This window comes from Nematolebias whitei, chromosome 1 (assembly GCF_014905685.2).
Source record: "Nematolebias whitei isolate Nwh7 chromosome 1, NemWhi1, whole genome shotgun sequence".
In the NCBI taxonomy this organism is placed as follows: domain Eukaryota; kingdom Metazoa; phylum Chordata; class Actinopteri; order Cyprinodontiformes; family Rivulidae; genus Nematolebias; species Nematolebias whitei.
Window position 1 is genome coordinate 70527152 of NC_056498.1, and position 22390 is coordinate 70549541.

The window sequence follows — 22390 nt, forward strand, 5'->3', positions numbered from 1 at the left end:
AACAACAACAACAACAACAACAACAACAACAACAACAACAACAACAACAAATAATAATAATAATAATAATAATAATAAATAATGTCATTAATTTCCCATAAAGCTGAACATTCTACCAAACAGCCCAAAGAAAAAGGCACAAACTGTTTAGTAGGTCTGTACCTGCTTAAGGATTTTCATTGCTTCCTTGACTTGTACCGATTAAAAACCTGTAAAGTTTGAAAGAAAACAAAGGTGGTGCGGAAGCTCTAATGTTTTATAACTATTTTTTTTTAAAGATTTTCCTTTGCAGTTGAAATCTGATGAGGAAAAATTAAGACCGTCTTTGTTTCCAAAAACTCAGACAGAGTGAGACATCTTCTTAACCACGAATCAAATTACATTGTGTCAAATCAGATCAGTACTTCTGAATGATTAAGCTGAAGTTTAGAAATTAAAGGCACCCACTTAGCCAGATCAAACATTTAAACTAAAATGATCAAATGTTTCCAACAGGAAGTACAAGCAGTTACCAGTCTGCCTCAGGTCTTTTGATTGGCTTACATCCTGTGAGTGACAGCAAGTAGGAGGTCTGTTGCAGCTGAACATGTCCTCCTTTTCAGTCCACATGTGTACCTAATTGTAGCATCAGTCAGAGCGGAGTCTGAGGTCTGGCAGAGAGCATGCTGGGTAATTCAGACATGCTTCAGGCTGACTGAGCGTGAGGATGGAGCAGCTGTTTTTAACCTTCATGTGAACTGCTGGTGGATCTGTGAGAGCAGAGGCTTGTTCCTGTGTGAAGCCAACAGCTTCGATCACAGCCGACGGTGACTTACCGTCTGTAAATATGGAGACTGGTAAAGAAGGCCAAACTGACATCCAAAGCAAAGAAAAACATATCGTCTGTTCCAACTTTACATTTTCTTTTTATGAACATTTAACGCAACGATTGCCAAAATGTTTAATGAGTAAACTTGTGCAGCTTTAGGGGCTGATGATTTTCTAACAGACAAAGTGGAACCAGAACAATTGGCATTTTTTTGTTCTTTGTCAGAAATTTGTATTTATTATTAAACGTTTCTCAACCAATCTTAATGTAGGTTTTTGCTTATGATTTTTCCTCCAGGCCACAATTAATTTAAAGTGACAAAAGCATGCAGAACGATTTGATTGAATGAGTTTCTGTATTCTGACTTTACATTTTATTTACAGTCTAAACTTTGATAAACACCGAAGCATACAGCAGTTCATAAGACGTGGGTTTGAATATTTTAAAAGCCTACATACACTAAAATACTAATAATGCTGCTGTTTTATATTACAAAAATATATTTCACAAACCCCGACTCCTAAAAACTAAGACGCCTATCATTTTCTAAAGCAGTGCTTCACAAACTTTTCCACATTTTTCCAAAATATAAAAGTTGCACAAACTTATGACCCTAAAAGTTTCTGGGCGAAGTTTTTAAACATCGCTCATAAGTCAATCAACATCTTAAACATCAACCAATATTTTACTTCTTACTTATTTATGATGACCATCTTCATCTCATTATTAATGTAACCATGCCAAAGGCAATTCTTCTTAAAGTGAATACGAGTACTGAGGACTTCCTCAAGAAATGGTGTTTCTTGACCCACCGTGGGACGCCAGCCCCAGCTGTTCTAAACAACCAATGGGACTTTTTGAAAACGGCACATACAAACTCCTATAAGCTCAGTAAGCCGTCAATAAAATAATAAATAAATAAAAACGCAGATGCTGGCCATAATTTGAAACATCAAGAATGTAACCATGGAAACCAGACTGATAAGAGAGAATATTGAAAAGATTAAGACAGCTGTTGGCTAGTTGGAAATGATGCAACAATTTGTAGGAATAAAGTGAAGAAATGAGTTTTTGAGTCTGAGGGTTTAACTGAACTGGATTGTTGATGTTACGGTGGGATAATAATGATCAGAAACAGGATGATTTATGTCATTTTAGTTTTGATAAACCAATTCATATACAACACCTGTGTAGACGGAAAATGCAGATCAATCTGATGACTGTGTGTACATTTAAAAGGCTAACGTGACAAAATGTCTAACTTCTGGGGTAATAATTATTTGTGATTACGGCACGACTGCAACGCTTTGAGAGCAGCAGACCGAACTCAGCTCTGTGGCGTCTCCAGAGTCTCTCTGGTGTTTGTCGATCTGAGGACTCGGATCAGAAGCTGCTGTTCTCTCGTTACCTGCACTCATCACTTCTGTGGGTCGATGTGAGAGGACAAAACATCCTGATATTCATCTGAGCTGCGTTTTCATCGTTACCTGATCGGTGTTCTCACACAGCGTCCTGCAGTAGGCAGAGCACCTGCCCGTCCCTCACACCTGACCTCGTGTCACAGCTGAAGCTTTGTGAAGTAAACTACAACTCACGATTAAAGTACTCTACAGCACATATGTCAGAGTCAAGGCCCGCGGGCCACATCCGGCCCGCGAGAAGGTTTTTTACGGCCCCTGGGATGATCTTGATTTATTATTAGAACCGGCCCGCAGACCGCAGCAAGCCGGTCTTGTGCGAAATTCTGTTCCCCTGTGAAAATCTGTTCCCCCTGTGTCGGGAGCGCGCACTGCAACCAGAGAGGCGGGTCCGACCGTCTTCACGGCTCATCTGATAAATTTTGTCGGTAAAACGAGTCCACGTAATCGTGTCACGGTTGTAACTTTCATTTTAATGGACAGCTCCTGGTAAATAAATAAATGAAAACCTCAACAACAACAAAAAACCTGGTCTTGTTTGGTATTTTTTTTTAATCGCCGAGAGAATCTACAACTTTGGTCATGTTCATTTTAGCCTGACAAATATGAGTCAGCCACCAACACATCATGCGTATGTATAATTTTTTTTCTCGCTAATGTAGAAGGATGGAAGCTGGTGAGAGCAGGGCACGAAAAATTAAACTTCCTGAAAACAAATATAGTTCTCTTAAGGAGAAAAAATGCTTAAACCTCAAAGTACGTGAACACAAGATTTCAGCCTGAAACACACTCAGAAATGTTTTGGTGATTATTTAATCATCTTGACATTTAGGTTCAATCATCACACACAACTCCTTGAGAATTAGGAAACATTTGCTCTTTTTTGTGGCCAAAGTTACCTGAAAGTATTAGTTACCTGAAATAAACTGTCCCCCCCCCCCCCCCCCCCCCACAACATGGGAATAAATTATTATTGCTAAAAGTCCAAAAAAGTTCAATCTGGTCCTCTGGACATTCTAAAAAAACAAAAAACAAAACAAAGCAAAAAAATCTAGAAACGTTTCGTCTCTCATCCAAGAGACTTCCTCAGTCTGAGGTGCTGTTTTCAGCTCAGTCTCTTAAATAGCACCTTCTCAGGGTGGATCAACCAGTTTTGCTGCTGACAACCAAAACCAGCTGATCTGTGAAAAGAAACCGTCCATCATTAAACAGGGGTGGAGGCCTCCGGGTTCAACTGTCCCCCTCTTACAATGCTGTGATTGCTAGTATCACTCAGCCCTCTGTGAACAGTAAACAGCCATCAGTGTGCTAATGACCCATTGTTAGGCTGATGGTCCTTCTTGAGCATGTGATCAGCTGGTTTTGGTTGTCAGCAGCAAAACTGGTTGATCCACCCTGAGAAGGTGCTATTTAAGAGACTGAGCTGAAAACAGCACCTCAGACTGAGGAAGTCTCTTGGATGAGAGACGAAACGTTTCTACATTTTTTTGCTTTGTTTTGTTTTTTGTTTTTTTTTGAATGTCCAGAGGACCAGATTGAACTTTTTTGGACTTTTCTACCTGGATTATTGAGCATGCATCAGGATATTGCTAAAAGTCCTTAACTCTGCTCATTCCTCTCGTCATGGACAACTAGTCCTGTGAATTTGGAAACATTTGCTCTTTATTTGCCAAAGTTAGAAAGGGGGAACAGAATATTTTATAATATAATATATTTTTATTTTGTTTTCTTTGATGAACCTGAACAAAACATCACACAGAAGTCGACTTACTGCTGAACACCTTCACTCTATTCTGAGGATTTCCTCAGCTCAGAGCCTTACCCCGAACATTGATGAACTTGTGGAAAAGATGGGACACCACCAAGTATCACCCTCAACCTCAAACAAGTGAACATTACTGTGCAATCACATATTTAGAGTTTTTACTCAGTTCAAGTTTAAAAGTTAAAGTTCAATATTTGTTTTCACTGCATGTTACTTCTCCTTGAGGAAAGTGTTGTTTTTGATTAATAGATTTTTACACTTTATTTTATTGTATTTCAATCCAATTATATTTTAAAAATATTTCAGTTGAGTGGATGATAGAAAATTGCTATTATTTTTTTTTTTGAAGTAAATTTAGCCCACTTTTGCTAAAATAGAACATATAGGCTACTGATGGTGCCTTGAATAATACAGGTTTCTTTCATTTAATGTTCATGTTATGGGGATTTTTATATAAAGGAAATTTGTCTTTTGTGTCTGTTGAAAATTAAAGATTACTGACAGAGCCATAAGAAAATATTGCTTTATTTATCTGATCATATTGGAATATATTTGTTAGGTTTTCAGTAGGTTCAATTAGGTTCACTAGACTATATGAGTCATTTAAAAAAATTTCAATGAACATTCGATCAGTCCGGCCCTCGGCTTGTAGCTAAATTTTTTATTTGGCCCTCCGTCCATTTGACTTTGACACCCCTGCTCTACAGCTTTTATTGACCTACTGCTAATTACCTTTCTAACTTTTAATTTGAGATACTTTTTTATTTATGTGGCAATGACTGAAATGACACTCTGAATTAAAACGTCCTTGAGGTCACTTGAAACTCAAACCCCTTTATAATCAATCAGGACGCGATTGGTTCGTCTCAGAAACACAATGAATTGTTCAGTGTTTAAAAACAGGCGCGTTGTTCATCACATTTGATGTGTTCATGCGTGCACATCCGCTCGCACAGACTCATGCTCATGTTTGTGCTGATGTTCAATGTTTTTGTGTTGAGTGCTTGGTGTATATTTAGTTGATGTCTTTCTTAATACATATCTTAGATGTTATTACTGTTTTTCTTATACATTTTATTGTTGGATGTAACTGGGACCCCGTGTACATAATTTCGCTCCACCACATGTACCACATGAGGTGCGAATGACAATAAAGAATCTCTGACTCTGACATTTAGTTTTGACTCCGATGGCCATTACAGGGTATTGTAGATCAAGTTTTGTATTTTAACACAGAGTTGTTTTTTTCAGGTGGATCTTTAAAATAAAACAAGGATGAAGTGAAAGTTGTTTACAGCCTGAGCTTAACTGCTAAACTTTAAGCACTAAACTAGGACGTTTTAACTAGACTAAGGGCAGCCATTAAAGAAAGAGAGACAAGCTCAAATACTAAATGTGAACCATGTCTGCATTAACCTCGTCCCTTTCCTCCTGTTTGTTATCCACTTTTACAACCTGAAGCTCGTCCAATAAAGCACCTCCCTCTAATTCACCGGCTTACTGAAGGGATGTTTACTGTACCGACTCAACGTTGCCATGGCAACAGCTGAAAGCTTCTCAGTGAGGTAATTAACAACCTCGTTAAAACTTGGAAGCATCAGACAGAGCTGAGCTGAGCTGAGCTGAGCTGCCTGGTGAGACAAGATGTTACGGCTCAGTTTGTTTTTTAAGCGTAACAAGTGTTGAATACATGGATGACTTTCAAATAGGCAGAGATGAACAGATAATACGTTTATATCTTCTTCAGCTAATTATTTTTAAGTGAAATCTCCATCGTCACATCATGACATTAAATGTGTTTTTAAAATTCCCTTAACCTGAAATTTAGAGGCAGGTGATGTGAAAATAATTTAAAACAATTTATTTATTAATTTTAATTAATTTTAATTATTTATCCATCAATTTATTCAAAATGAAAAACGACATTTTAACGTGTTTTAAGCATAAAAACGCTGAACAATTTGCTTTGAGCTTCCACTATTACAATATTACGTGGACTGGTTTCTGTAAAACTACTTGTGTATGTGAATAACTCCTTCATTCCTAAACACAGAGGTTTTAGTGTATTTTTCCATATTTTAAACTTCGTGTGGTCACACGCTGCAGCCCTCATCCAGTTCATCCCCACAGAAATGATTAATCTTCTAGCGCAGCTGGAGTTTCGCTGCACGGTCCACAGAGAAGAAATAAACTCAGCTTCAAAGAGAAAATTTGTCTCCAGAGGGAATGAAGGATATTTCCGAAGAACAATGGCTGTTTGGAGCGTTTAGCGCTGCTGACAGCTCGAACTGTGCTATACAGGAAATGGTTTATGGGTTGAGAGGAAGTGAGAGCGGCAACAATCAGTTCAACAGCTTCCTGCAGGCGGGAACGGTGAGGGGACGAAAGGGAGAGTTCATAAGAGCTGAAAAACTCATTTAATCAAACCAGCAGACCGAAATGTGACTGAAAATCTTGATTCCTTTGAACAATATATTAAAAAAATCTGTTTAATTAAAAAAAAACACTCTAAATGCAGAGTTTCTGTAGCAGTTTTTTTCCTGAGCTAAACAGTTTTAAACCTTACAGCTGATGATTGCATATTATATCCATTGTGTGTTAAACATAATTTAGGTGGTTTGATCCATTATTTCACGTTTGAAGAAGTTTTAGCTTTGAGGAAGTTTAAATTGATCTTCTGCAACCTCTTCTAATATTTCAGGATAAATAGATTAAATAATAATCACAGCTCTCTGAAACTGATCCTGCCTGTTTGGTTTCTTTAATTTTCTCTATAACAAAACTTTTACTATTTGTCTTGTGTATAAATTAAACAGATAAAACAGAGTTTCTCCCTTTCCTCTGTAGATTACGGTGAGTGTCACAGGCGGTAACTCTGATACTCAGCGGGTTCTTATCAGCAGCTCGGTGTTTGGGACTCCACAACTGGGAAACTAGAAGGTGACCTTTCTCATGTTCTTGTTTCTCATAAACAAGCTGCTTCAAACTGAACCTGCCAATCAGATACGCAGAAAAACTTCAGCAGTGTAGGGATGAGGGAAGTTTTTTTTGTTTTTTCCATTTAGCCTTTATTTATACAGGTAGTCTCATTGAGCCACGAGAACTCATTTTCAAGAGAGACCTAAGTTAAAATTATTAATTACATGTAGAAAGAAGACGTAAAAAATTCACATTTTAAACACTTTGAAAAACATAAATACGGAGTTTGTTACTCTTTAAAATTTTGTTGACAAAGAAACAATAACACAAAACTAACCAGCAGGTTTACGGTCATCCCTCGTTATCTCGCTTTCACTTCTTGCAGCTTCACTGTATCGCAGGTTTTTAAACATATTTTTTTGATATGGTGCGTACTGTACATTCATATCATCATCTTCATCGCCAATGTGTTTAAGAACATATGAAGTGTCTATAAGACAGTGAGAAGGGTTTATAAAGCCTTAAATAAATATATACAAATAATAAAATAAATATAACGCTGCTACTTGGCAGATTTTTACCTATTGCAGGGTCTCTGGAACGTAACCCCTGTGATAGGTGAGGGGTCACTGTGTAGAGAAAATAAAGATAATAATTCAAGATATGATTCAGATTTACTTCAGTTAAAGCTAAAATATATATAATTGTTTTTTCCTTCTTTACATCTTGTAAATATAAAACAACGATAATAATTTCACTCAAACGGGACTCTTTTTTAAGGGCCGTTGAAGATCAAATGTCATTAAATATTTGCCTAAACTATGGATGCACCGATCCACAATTTTTTTCCCCAATCCGATCCCGATACCTAAATCAGAATATCTGTCGATACAGATCATTTCCGATACAGGTCCGATATCATCATCATTATTGATTTTATACGAGGCTGTAATAAACTCCTCTCTTCAGGCAAGTACGATTTGTACAAATATATGCATTCATGTCCAAAAAGGCAACTTGAGATATGTATAAGGTCAGAAAAGGAAGTAAAAAACCAGGATATCTAACTTGGTTGACACTCTGTTGTATAGCTCAGGTAGTGCAGTCTCTGCTAAGTGTCTCAGAAATCTCTGCAGGTTGGATCAAAAAAATCAGAGGCATAAATTACGCTGGTATCAGAACCTGATACGGATACTGGATCGGCCTCATCCCTGGCCTAAACACCGATTAAGTTTTTTTGTGTGTTGTTTGGTTAAAAACGGCTGCCTGCCACCAGCCCAGTGTCCCATCCTGAAATGTTTACCAAACATTTCCAGCCTCTCCGTGTTCACCATCATCCACATTAAATAGATTTCAAGAGATGGAGGAGATAATTTTCTTCAGTAAAAAAGTGTTCGTTGTTAGTTTATATGTAAATTATATGAAATTCTTACCATCAGTTCTGAGAGGAAGCAGAAGTGCAGCAACCATCAGAGTCAAACAGAACAGAGCTGCCATTCTGCAGCGTAAAGCTGGCCCTGAACAAGCCTCTGGAAACCTTCTGGACTGAGAGGAGACACTTCGGTCCTGATTCAACTCTAATCCAAAGCAGGAGGAGCTGGATGGAGAGAGGAGTTCTGATGGAAGAGCAGCAGGAGGTGACAGAATGAGCTCAAGGTTCTGATAGTGAAATCACAACAGCCCCACTTGAGTTTCACTGGTTCTTTGGGTCCAAAACCCTAGAAAAGAGGAGAGAAATGCAAGATTTTAACAAAACTGAAAAAAAGGAGGACCTTTAAAAAAACTGTTTAAAAGACAAAAAATATATACCACTAGTTTTCCCAAATCTTTTCTTCAAATTTTCAAATGAGATATTTTTAAAAAATGAACACAAACCATTTTAAAGATTCAGACATTAACTGGACATTCTGTTGAAAAACTGGTAATGTGACTCAAGAAACATTTTACAATACAGAGAACAAAGCTGAAAGAACCAAGACCAAACTAATCACCTATAAAGCCTCCAGGTATTTCAGTGATTACCCCAACAAGAAATGCTCTTTTGTCCATCAACAACAAACATCCTCACAGTTCAGTCAAGACTGACTCATAGACCAAAAAACTTCCATCTTCAATACATTCACAAAGCCTGTTGTTGCAACATTTCCAATCAGCCGGCAGCTGTGCCTAATCTAATATTTCTGCTGGAAAATGAGCAAACATGTTCCACGACAAGGCTCCATCTTACAGAGCCGATCAATCAGCTATTATATAAGAAACTTGGAACCTGAATGATGAAGACGACTGAAAACTTCACCAATGAAAACCAAAAAATTCAGGATGCTAGAAACAGAGGAGACAACCTGATTGAATTGTCTTTAGTTCCTGAATCCATTTTTTTTTACTTGACCTCAGTAAAAATACTAATCACTGCTAAAAACTTGAAGAGCTGTAGAACAGGAGGGAGGGGAGAGGGGGAACGCTCCAACAAACAGGGAGTTTGGCTCCGGTTCCTCCTTCATCTTTAGCTTACTTCGACCCGATGACCCTTGCTGGTTAGGTGCTGGACTCAGACGATCCAATTAACCACAAAATTATTTGTCCAGGGATGTTCTGCAATTACCGGCGCTGGCCCTGCGCAGCACTAATAACCGCATGCCGCAATTAGTGGGCGCCAAGAAGGATGGAGGAGGTAGGGAAGGATGAATGTGTGTGAGCGCATTAGTGGTGATGTGTGGCCGGTGTCTGTCACTTTTCATTTGCCCGTGGGGGACAAAGAGGTCCGACCTGTGACCCACTTTTCACACATCTTTGGCCGACGAGACAAAGAACAAAGAATCCGTAGAGGCCCGGCCCAGAGTATACTAGTAACAAAACTTTTATGGGCCCCTTCGAGCTCACTCGTACTGTACTCAGCCTCGATCCAGGTCTCGCTTCCAAGCAGCCTATATCTCTAATCTTTTAAAGTGGACTTGATCAATAGTTCTCCAGACTTTCTGAAAGTCTAACATTTTTTTTGGAGACTTGGGCTATTCTTTTCCCTCCTTTCTAACAAATGTTTAGTTAACATAAAATGAGGTTCTGATTTATATTTATTTCCAGAGTTCATATAGCGTAATTCGCAGGCTACGGAGCGCACCTGTCTCTAAGCTCCACATACATACATATAAGATAAATCATAATTTTGTACATAAATAAGATGCTCTGGTTAAGCCACGGGCATCCACCTTTCATTGTCAGGACCTGTGCTCAGCCAGCTCCAGCATAATGTGCAGTTTTCTTGTTGTAGTACAAGAATCAGCCACCGGATGGCGTTTCACTGAATATAGCTTGCTTTCAACACACGTTCAGACTGCATGATAGTCATGAGCATTCATGAGGACACAACAGTGCCAAACACCTACATAACCGAAATTATTTAAAAATTATATACCAGTAAATATTACCCAGAAGTCTCAACTCTCATGATGGAAGTGAGGAGAAGAACCCCTCTTGTTGTCTCCGTTCGGATGTGAGCTTAAAATGAGATCCCGGTATTTACACACATATTTACCATACACAGAAAGATGTCACACAAAAATAATTTAAAAACTTTTATTAAAACAAGAACCAGATTTGACTACTTTACATCTCCAATCCTCACCATCAGCAAGTTCATGCAAAGCTTACGGGCGGCAGATCGATTTCATTCTTCCACAGCCAGACCCATTGATTTTAACTTGAAAGCTGCGTCGTAAGAAATTATCCGTGTGTTTTCCATTATCGCAGAACAAATAAACAGGTCTGTGCATGAAGTGCAAAATACGGTAAAGACACGGGAACAATCTGAAGAAATTAATGCACGTCTATCTTGGGGGATGGTCTTTGAGAATACCTCATTGGTCATTCAGGTTAAACTTCTGGTCATATGATGACAGAGTAGGTGGAGTTATGGTAGGGAATTTGAAACCCTGAGCAGGAATCTTAGTACATGTGGTTATCTGAGGATATTCACTCTGTCACAAAAACCCACCCCCAAGAGGGGTGGGCATTGGGAGCCATGAGCACCCAGCTCTGTCAAAGTAAAATGTTAGTCAACGGCAGGAAGTTACTGAGTGACGACAGGAAGTCTGTCAAAAAAAAAAAAAAATATAAAACTATAACTTGAGAAAATTATGGGAAACCCCCCCCCCCCATATAAATTAGCTGCTCCTGTATATAAAACACGGGGTACAAAGTGTGAGAAAAAGTCGCGACTTGTACACCGGCAATTACGGTAATTGTGCTTTTAAAGTCTTGTGCTTTATTGTTTGAACAAGTAAAACTCAAATAAATTTAAAGATAATCTTCAATATAAATTTAAAAATAATCTTCTTTATCTGAAGGTTTCAGTTCTGGGTAAAAGTAAATCGTCAGATGATTTGGAAATAAAGCACAAATGCAGACAACTACATTTGAGGTTACATTAAACTGAGTTTCTGTGCCAAAGAAAATAAAAGACCATTTGAGAAGTAGACCAGAGGATCAGAGACAAGTTCAAACATGACTCCACCAAGGAGAAGGAGGAGGAGTGAAAGTTATCAGACTCCTGGAAGAGTTTTTTTTTTTTTTTACATTTTCTCTGTGAGGTAGAAGATTTTCTTTGTCCACTCTCTGGTATCTCCAGTGTGGTGATTTCAGAGTCTCCACGTCCGTCATCAGTCACACGTGTGTTTTCAAAAGGAAGTGGACGTGTTGTGCGATTTAGGGTGTGTGTGTGTATTTGTGCATGTGTGTGTGAGATGGGGGGAGGATGTGGGAGGTATGCTTCCTGACTCAAGGGCTCACATCAGTCCTGCCTGGTCTTGTCCTACCTCAGTCTGTCTGAATATGTCTTTGTGTGCTTTATCGCAGCAAACTCTTGTTGTTGTCATCTTCTATCTCGAAATGGAGCAAAGAGCCTCAAACAAATTTGTGTTTTTGTTGAAGCAAAGAGGTGAAGACTATTCCACTTTTCTGTTATTGACACCAAGACACCAACACAAGGCCAGCTGTTTTATTTTTTTAATTAAGCAACACCCGCTGTTCATTAGCTAATTAGCTACTCAGTATTATTATAAACTGTTAAATTCTACTTCTGTTTGGTAAAAAAAAAAAAAAAAAAGATTAGATACCAGATGATGAATACTATAATTGCATGAAGATGTAACCTGCATAGATTAATACAGCAAATAGAAAAGAGATTTGTAAAAGATGTATCTATACTATGTAAATTGACGAGTACCTTTTGTGTGTTGTTAAATAAAAATTTGAATTAAAAATGTTCAATTAAAAAAAAGAACATACGTGGGTTTAGTGCTTACCTATAACTTTAAAATTTAAGGAATAAAAAATTTTAATAATCACAATAAAGTTACAAATGTTGTCTTTAGTGCCTGTTTGTTTTCCAAATATATTAGTGTGTGAAAATGACAGGGATCAACTTAAAACATGGTACAACGGTGCTTTATGAAGTTCAGTCCATTTCCTTGTATTAGTTGACTGGCAGATCTGCCACATCCAATATGGTGGATACTCTGACGTACTGCTGCAATGGGCCAGCCGGCTCAATGAGGCGTCTACGTATTTATCTCTATGGTTAATGTAGCATAGCTGCTCCTGGTACCTAGATGTGACCAGAGTGTCTTGGAGGAGGAACATTCGGTGCGACAGGAATGAAAGGAGGTATTGTTTGCAATCCAACTTGTACATTATAAATTGTTCTTTTGGGGAACCAGTGAGCCATAGTTTGGATGTTGTTGAATGCAGATTTCAAAAGCTGGAAAGCCTTATCAACAATCGACTTGTTTTGCGGGTGCCTGCCCTGAGCACCTTGCAGTCAACCGCATGAACTCCAAATCACTTTAGATTCAAATTTTAGGCCAGAAAAAAATGTGGACCAAACTTGTTCACGATACAAAAAACAATGATCCCAAACAGCAGCAAATAGTGTCAACTTTCTTTGGAGACAAGAAAAAAGTTCTACAGCTGAATAAAAACATTTAATGTGAAAAGAAACACTGAAGTTGTGGCAGGCATTAATAATGCATTCCTAATGCTCCCCACACTGACCTCTCTCCCCCGAGGACAAACTACGGCATGAAAGGCCAGACATTGATAATCAACCCTTAATGTGTCTTCACTTCCTGTTCTGGAAGAATGGCGGCAGACTAAATAAATGTGACTGCCTACAAGGCAAAGAGCAACAGCTTCTAAGCTCAACAAATAAATGCAGTAATGAGGGAAGATTGGTATCAGAACTGCAGCTGTAGGAGAATATTGACGAGAGACAGAGAACAGCAAGGTCAAGGGATGCACTGCTTTGTTTTTACAGATCTTTGTTTCAGTCATACTTTCTAATCTGACAAGATTTTTTTTAAACAGCAATTTAAGTAGATTTGAACACTTTTTGCTAATTTTCTTGTTGTCATCACTTTTTGTTAAAATTAAGAACATTTAAGGCTAAACAGAAAAGACAACACAGCGCCATGCATCCACTGCAAAGCTCAATTGGAGTAAACACAACAGCACGTCATCGATGTTGCAGCGTCTGAAGAGAAAACACTCGCTGTAGCATCAAACTCGTCTGCAGCTGCAACAGGTATCGTTTTATGTTCTCTTTGCAAAATATGTTAACCTAAATGTGTGATAATCTGTCATGTTAAAGATATAAAATGAGGCATATTTTTGCTAACGTTACATCTGCCGACTAATAATAAGGTGTTATCTGCACTTTGTGTGAGAGAAAAAACAAAACTCTGCAGGACTTGATGCAAGTTTGTTAAAGATAAAAGCAGCAACAGACTGACACATTTATTTATTGCTGTACTTCCATCCTGATTTAAATGAGATATTTAGGGTGAATATTTCAAGTGTAACTGTACAAACCAGATTCCAAAAAAGTTGGGACACTAAACAAATTGTGAATAAAAACGGAATGCAATGGTGTGGAGATGGCAAATGTCAATATTTTATTCGTAATATAACATAGATGACAGATCAAAAGTTTAATCTGAGTAAATGTAACATTTTAAAGGAAAAATATGTTGATTCAAAATTTCACAGTGTCAACAAATCCCAAAAAAGTTGGGACAAGTAGCAATAAGTGGCTGGAAAAAGGAAATTGAGCATATAACGAACAGCTGGAAGACCAATTAACACTAATTAGGTCAATTGACAACATGATTGGGTATAAAAAGAGCTTCTCAGAGTGTCAGTGTCTCTCAGAAGCCAAGATGGTAAGAGGATTCCACCATTGTTGCACAGAAAGATAGTGCAGCAATACCAGAATGGTGTTACCCAGTGTAAAATAGCAAAGACTTTTAAGTTATCATCATCAACCGTGCATAACATCATCGAAAGATTCAGAGAATCTGGAACAATCGCTGTGCGTAAGGGTCATGGCCGTAAAACTCTACTGGATGCTTGCGATCTTCGGGCCCTTAAACGTCACTGCACCTCAAACAGGAATGCCACTGTCAAGGAAATAACAGAATGGGCTAAGGAATACTTCCAGAAAGCATTGTCAGTGAACACAATCCACCGTGCCATCCGCCGTTGCCAGCTGAAACTCTACAGTGCAAAGAGGAAGCCATTTCTAAGCAAGCTCCACAAGCTCAGACGTTTGCACTGGGCCAGGGGTCATTTAAAATGGAGTGTGGCAAAATGGAAGACTGTTCTGTGGTCAGATGAGTCACGATTTGAAGTTCTTTATGGAACATTGGGACGCCATGTCATCCGGACCAGAGAGGACAAGTATCGCCCAGGTTGTTATCAACGCTCCGTTCAGAAGCCTGCATCACTGATGGTATGGTGTTGCATGAGCGCTTGTGGCAAGGGCAGCTTGCATGTCTGGAAAGGCACCATTAATGCAGAGAACTATGTTCAGGTTCTAGAACAACATATGCTCCCATCTAGACGTCATCTCTTTCAGGGAAGACCCTGCATTTTTCAACACGATAATGCCAGACCACATTCTGCAGCAATCACAACATCATGGCTACATAGGAGAAGGATCTGGGTACTGAAATGGCCAGCCTGCAGTCCAGATCTTTCACCTATAGAGAACATTTGGCGCATCATAAAGAGGAAGGTGCGACAAAGAAGGCCCAAGATGATTGAACAGTTAGAGGCCCGTATTAGACATGAATGGGAGAGCATTCCTATTTCTAAACTTGAGAAACTGGTCTCCTCTGTCCCCAGACGTCTGTTGAGTGTTGTAAGAAGACGGGGGGATGCCACACAGTGGTAAAAATGGACTTGTCCCAACTTTTTGGGGATTTGATGACGCCATGAAATTTGGAAACAACAGAGTTTTCCCTTAAAATGATACATTCTCTCAGTTTAAACTTTTGATCTGTGATTTGTGTTCTATTCTGAATAAAATATTAGATGTTGGCACCTCCACATCATTGCATTCAGTTTTTATTCACAATTTGTTTAGTGTCCCAACTTTTTTGGAATCTGGTTTGTATTTACATGAGTTAGTATGATTTTTTTTTCTTCTTCTTGCTACTGCTGTTTATGACTTGAAAACTGGGATTAATCTGCATTTATTACTACCGTCATATTTGTTTATAGCTCAGCAATCAAGACTAAACAATAAAGTCTGCAGAACTCAATGTACAAACTCAAACTTTACATTAACCATCTATCTTACTCAGTTTCTAACATAAAGATTCCATTCTGTTTTCCAATCCATAAAAAGTATTATACAGCATTTGGATTTTTCTGTGATGGTTAAACATAATTGAGTGACAGAGGGTTTTAATTAAAGCAGCCTCAAACCTCACACATGAATAAAAGCATAAATCACATACAACTGACATACTAACGTTACTCTGATTGTAGCAGGGTCATCAGAAAGTGTAGATTACGCCTTAACAATATTAAATAATTTTATAATATACAGTGAAGTACACTTGAAATATATTTATTAAGGCATGACAATGAATAAACAAATAATTTTATTCTTCTTCTTTTCAGTAAATGGCAGTCATACGTTGGACAGCTTCGTACAAAGGGCTCCAGGATGTTGGGTTGTTCAAGCAGCTGAGATCACAAACAGCATTTTAAACATGATCATCACAGACATGCGGCTGCTGTCCGTGGTGGAAGATGAAGACTTCCAGAAAACGATCTCCACCTTCAATCCAAACATTTATTTCTCTTCTGTTTTTGCATTTTGGAAAAAAGCAAGAGTTTTGATATACCACAGATTGAAACTGAAATGGAGGTTCAACATGTTGTTGCGTTTTAAACCATAAAATATTTTAAAAAGAGGAATTAAATGGGTTGTTTACTTAAATATTATGTTCTGTGTATTTGTATTACTCATAAAATTTGTAATTACTGCAGAACCTGACAAATTTTGTTTCTGATTACTCACCAGAATAATCTATAGATAACAGTCCTAACTGAGACACACCTTTGCTATAATTTTGAGCAAACAAATAATTGTTTTTAGGTGGTTATCTGGTTAAATTTTGAAGAAATGGACAGCGAGTCCTCTTGTGCACATGCCTACTTCCACATATCAGCTTTTGAAAATGCAGCTGATTTGACCGTCAAAGTGCATTTGTTAAGGAAAAGTTAGACTGAGACACACATTTACTATAATTTCAAGCAAACAAATTATTGTTTTTAAGTGTTAATCTTGTTAAACTCTTGTTAAAGTCCTCCCGTGCATGCTCCTGCGGCCGCCATTTGGCAGCCAATCGATTTTTGCCACAACACCGGCCCACATTTCAGGGTTGTCAGCGTTGATGGGTAACAACTGTGACGTGTCAGTGGTGGCGCATAATAGATGTGATGTATACAGCGAAGCAATATATTTATGGATTTTACCACTTTATTAGACATATTTGGACTGATGCGACTTGTAGGGCGACATGACGTGTATGGCGGAAGATACGGTAGTAATTTATTTTAGTAAATACATATATATATATATATATATATATAAAAAATTGTGTTTTAAACACTTTCCACACTCTCGTAGTGTGGTAAACAATGTTTCTAAACTCTAAACGCTCTAAAAGAGCACAGAATATCCTGATTTCAGCTCTCTGCCACACCCATTTCTCCGTTGTAGAGCAGAGATCAGCTGATCAGCTGCAGGAGGAAGCATCTCATGCAGCTGTGGGCTGCTCATACTGCACATAGGTCCAGCAGGTGCTAAATAATTTAAAATAATTCATTTTAAATAAAAATTTCATGCCGATCATGCGGCTCAACCATCAATCAGCCAATTGTGTGTCATGTAAAATCTTACTTTGAAAAACCGCAATAGATTGAGTCCATGAAAAACAAACCACAAAGTAACGAGGGACCTCTGTTTTTCTCCCATAAACCAAAATCATCCATACTGGGTTAATTGTAACTAAATTGTCCCAAGGTGTGAGTGAAAGCATGGATGGGTTGTTTCTTTCGTTTGCCTTTATGTGGCCCTGGGATGGACTGGCAACCTGTACGGGGTGTAACCCGTCTCTCGCACATTGACTGCTGGAAATGGGCACCAGCTCTCCTGTGATGCTATAAGAAAAGTAAAGAAAATGGATGGATGGATGTTATGGCCATCAATAAAGAATAATTATCATTAGCCCTAATTTTTGTTTTTAACTGAATTATCTTCACATTTCAAATACTTATTTTACCCCTTTCTTCCTCATTATTTGGGCCATTTGTATTTATACAATTTTCTGCCCACTCCTTTGCTTACCTCGTCCTTTCTTCCTTATCAGTTCCTTTCCCTAATTTCTCTGTCCTCCCTCCAGTTTTCCATTATGCCCCTTTCCCTCAATCTTGGCCACGTTCCCCATCCCCTCCAGGGGCCCCTCCTTACAGGCAGGCCTCTGGGTGCTGCAGCAGGCTCCTGTCGGTGTCGGCGCCCTGCCTGACATGCCTTTCAGGGCCTGGGAGACTGCAGGCCAGACTTTCTGGCTCCACTGCCATTGTTTGCTTGGCTGCTCTGTGCCTCTTCCCCTGCCATGGATTAGCATAAGAATACCTAGAATACCCGGAGCCACGGCTTCAACCTCCTTCCTACATCCTAACCCTCTTCTTTACCATCTTGAACTTCCTTACAGATTTTATATGGATCTCAAATATTTTATTCTGTCTAAAACATTTTTTTTCCCTTCTTCCTTTTTTAAACGTTAAAAAAAGTCAAGGTAAATATTTTATACCTTCAAATAGAAAGAGAGCACACAAGTGTGCGAGTGCTTTGCTTCACTTGAAGATAATCACTGAGATATTAAAGAGTACAGAGGAAGTCTTTCGGATGAAAGACGAAACATTTCTACATTTTGTTGTTGTTTTGCTTTGTTTTGTTTTTTTGAATGTCCAGAAGACCAGATTTAACTCTTTTAGATTTTTTTCTACCTGGATTATTGAGCATGCATCAGGATAGTACAGAGTATAATTGTGTTTAGTTTAGATGAAGGATTCTAATAAGAAACCTCATGTTTAACAAACAGCTGAGAGACTAAAATCATGTAAATCATAAGACATCAGTAAACATCTATGATAATATAGATAATTTTATTTTTTATACATCTGTACACCTCAGATTTCCAGTATAAAACAGACTCCTGTCATCTGCAGAAATATTCTGATGACTCTGCAGTGGTCGGGTGTATCAGAGATGGACAAGAGGATGAGTACAGGGAACTGGTGGACCACTTTGTGGCATGGTGTGGAAACAATCATCTCATCTTGAATGTGAACAAAACAAAGGAGATGATTGTAGATTTCAGGAGAATCAGGAACAGGTCCAACCCTATTTGCATCATGGGAGAAGAAGTGGAGGTGGTGGAGAAGTATAAAGATCTTGGAGTTCACCTGGACAACAGACTGAACTGGAAATGCAACAGTGAAGCGTCTACAAGAAGGGACAGAGCAGACTGTACTTCTTGAGGAAGCTGAAGTCCTTCAACGTTTGCAGCAAGATGCTGCATATCTTCTATAAGTCTGTTGTAGAGAGTGCTATCTCTTCTGCCATCATCTGCTGGGGGAGCAGCACCAGAGCAAGTGACTTAAAAAAGATCAACAAGCTCATAAAGAAGGCTAGCTCAGTTCTGGGGACTCCTCTAGAACCTTTGGAGATGATTGTTCAAAGAAGGATGCTTCATAAAATGAAGAACATTATAGACAACCCTCAGCATCCTCTTCATCAGACTGTCATACAACAACAGATAGTCTTCAGTCAGAGGCTTCTTCAGATCTGCTGTAAGACAGAACTCTACAAGAGATCCTTCCTGTCCACAGCCATCAGCATCTAGAACAACTGTTTAATGAAACCAGGATGATGAGTTACAACATTTAATTTCCCTCTGGGATTAATAAAGTATTTTTGAATTGAATCATTCTAACCAGTCTCACACAATAACTTCTGCACTTGTTCTTTTTCAGACACCTGCATGACAACCTCAACTGGGGCAACAACACTACCAGTTAAGGCTGGGCGATACGGACCAAAGTGAATATCTCAATATTTTAAGATAAGATAATTTTTTCTTTCCATAAAGTAATAAAAATATATTTCTGTGACAAAGCTTTGTCCCAGTTGTCACTCAGGCACATTTCTTAACAACAGCTATAACTACAAAATAAATGTCTAAAAAAAATTAACTATTTACTTATATTAAAGTTTGTTTTTAGACCTATATTAAATAATAATCCTGCCCAGTTGCGCAGCCTTCAAGTTAGTTAAGGCTCCCACAGACTCGGGCGGACCGTGAACAGCGCAGAAAATGCGCACACTGTCCACAGGTGGTTGTACCCAAGCGTACACCCTGACCAGTTGCAGCCAGCTCCGCAGGCATATCGGTATCGACCAAATAAGTTTTAACATATCGGCATATCTGATATCAGCCAAAAATCCAATATCGTGCATCCCTAATCACTGTTAGTGTATTTTGTTCTCTTTCCTATTATACAGACCAGAGGAACATTGGCTTTACTGGCTTGGCTTTGTTTATTTTTGTAATTGGATTTGGCCCCTCATGTAGGCCAGCAAACAGTACTGATCTAAAAATCAGCTTCGTCTCTCTGAGATTTGGTTCTACTGCAAACCAAAAAAAACCCCAGCAAAATAAATGTAGATATCCAACCAGTACTTAAATTAGAAATTACGTTGCTGACTTTAATTAAATTTAATTTGATGTGTTTGCTCAAAAATAATACATTTTAATATATTCTATTATTTAAAAAGTTTATTAATATGAAAGAGTAATGATTTCAGAACTAGGTTCATGTCTATATATGCTGAGTCATGACTTAAGTGAAAGATTTTGGAGACTTAAGTGGAGAGCACTGAAGATTAATTTAATTAAAAGGTTATTAGATGAAGCAGATGGAGCCTAAAACTGGACGTGGAACATTTACTTTTGTCTCTTTGTTTATCAAGTTACAGAAGTACAGATTACCCAGAGCCCTCAGGGGCAACACAGTCTTAGATTTAAACTTGAAAATGCAGACAGACAAAGATTATGGTCACAAAATCATAAAACAGATCGATGTTGATCAGGCCCTGAAAGATGTTTTAATCACTTTAACTACCACAGAAATGGGTCCATCCATCAAAACCTCAATGTTGTCTTTGTCCTGCAGCCGAGTCACAAAACAAACACTCAGGTCATAAAGACAACACCGGAATCACTCAGAAGACCCACTCACAACCCTGAAGCTGCTCATCAATAACTAGTCACCCCCCCACTATTACCCGATGCTCCCATGACTCATGTTGCCCCTCCCCAATCTTTAAAATTCAACTGAAATGTGGGAGGAAGCTAATGGAAAACACACCATCACACACCAAAACACAAGGAGACCCAATCAAAAGAGAACAGCTTTACATACATAGGTAGATAAACTCGGAACGAATTCAGATTCAGTCACTCATATCAGAGAACTCGACAAACACAACTGACGTGACGCCATCTGTCAAACTAGTAGGCTCGTCAGCAACTGACCTATCGGTGATCGCAATTTGTCCCAAAGTGAAACCCTCCTTACATGCAGGAACTGCACCTTTTCCTCCGACAACATTGTCGGGGTTTGGCATCATGAATGCTTTGCGGTCATAGGGGTTTCGTGAAAACTCATCAGAAAAAAATGGTTAAACTTTGTCAATGGAGAAACATGAAATTCAGACATGCATTACCCTGAGCGTTTAGAGAATGAAACACAGTTTATTCCATTTCCAAAACCTAAACGAAGTTTGGAAAAATGTAAAAGATGGATAAAGGCCTGCAGCCAACCTCATTCAGCAGCTGAATAAAACAATGATAAATGGGAACTACCAAATAGTCATCTGTATGAAGGTAACTGCAAGTAAATCTTCCATTTTTTTGTCATATTTACAATGTATCCTTAATAGTTTAATTAATGCTTAAAGCTAGTTATGCTTTGTTTTGTGCATTTTGTATGTAGATGTGTGTTGCCACTGATGGTTGCACAAGTTTAGTATTTGTTTGTTATGATCAGTTAACAATAGGGGTGCAGGAAAAAAAAATCTAATTTTTAAAGAATCTAGATTCTTAGTCCTGGCAATCCTGAATCGATTCTAAATGCCCATAAATCCATTTTAAAATGCGTTTTAAGTTTTTCCGCTCCTGTTCCGGAGCATACTGCATATCGTATTACGTGTTCGCTCGGCTTCCGTAGTATTGGACCGTGTAAGCCACCGTACAGCAAACTAGTTATTAGCCAGCTCCTTTTATCTGAATAGAGCCTGCTAGCATAGAGGAGGGGGACAGCGCGATTCAACCTGCTCATTTGTCTTTAAAAATCATTTTGGATCCTACAATGTCCCGGGGGAAGACAGAGCTTAACAAGAGCACAGTTGTTTGCAAGAAGTGCCAAATAAAATTGCGGTACAGTATTTTGGAAATACGACAAAATGTGCAGAAGATGAAAGCGAAAGCAGCAGACCAGTGAACGCTGCAACAAACTTCCAGGCTTCCCCAAAGGCTGCGAAGATTTCCCTCTCCATCTCCTGCTACATCACAAAGGATTTACGAGCAGACAGCTCAGTGGAAGGTGAGGGGTTTAGGTTTATTTTTAATATGCTGGACCTAACTTAAGTTATTCCTTCACATAGATTTTTTTTTTTTTTTGCGATAAAGCAGCACCACAACTTCACCATGAAACAACGAATGGGAGAAGACATGACGCAGCTTCAGCTCAAAGGTAATTGTTTTATCTCACATTATACTAAAACTTACACAGAGAAGGTATACAACAAACTTAATGTTATTTGTCTTTTTAACAGGTTGAAGAGGCCAAATGAGACGCATCGCATGGAGCCAGTTCTAAATGATACAAGTCATGGTTTCTAAATTACATACAGTTCAGAAGAGTTTTTGTGCAGGTTTGCTCAGGTTTTGAATCCAAAAAAGTTAAAAACAAAACAACTGGACTTTATTTGTAACTGCAGACGTTTCGCTTCTCATACGAGAAACTTTCTCAATTCAGGTTTTGAAATTTTGTTAAAAGATTTAT

The 22390-nt window shown here is 38.5% G+C and overlaps 1 protein-coding gene and 1 long non-coding RNA gene across 2 annotated transcripts in view; both read right to left on the bottom strand.

Annotated features, from left to right (window-relative positions):
* The window catches only part of LOC119413402 (bone morphogenetic protein receptor type-1A), a 23681-nt gene extending 15151 nt beyond the window's left edge, over positions 1-8530 (bottom strand). Inside the window, exon 1 of the mRNA XM_037680454.1 lies at positions 8344-8530. Within this exon, the coding sequence (XP_037536382.1) occupies positions 8344-8407 (64 nt within the window). The 5' untranslated portion in view covers positions 8408-8530. The remainder of the gene's footprint in view (positions 1-8343) is intronic.
* A 39-nt stretch (positions 8531-8569) lies between these two features.
* LOC119419851 overlaps positions 8570-22390 on the bottom strand; it is a 42212-nt gene continuing 28391 nt past the window's right edge. Inside the window, exon 3 of the long non-coding RNA XR_005187277.1 lies at positions 8570-8628. This is a non-coding gene — a long non-coding RNA (uncharacterized LOC119419851). The remainder of the gene's footprint in view (positions 8629-22390) is intronic.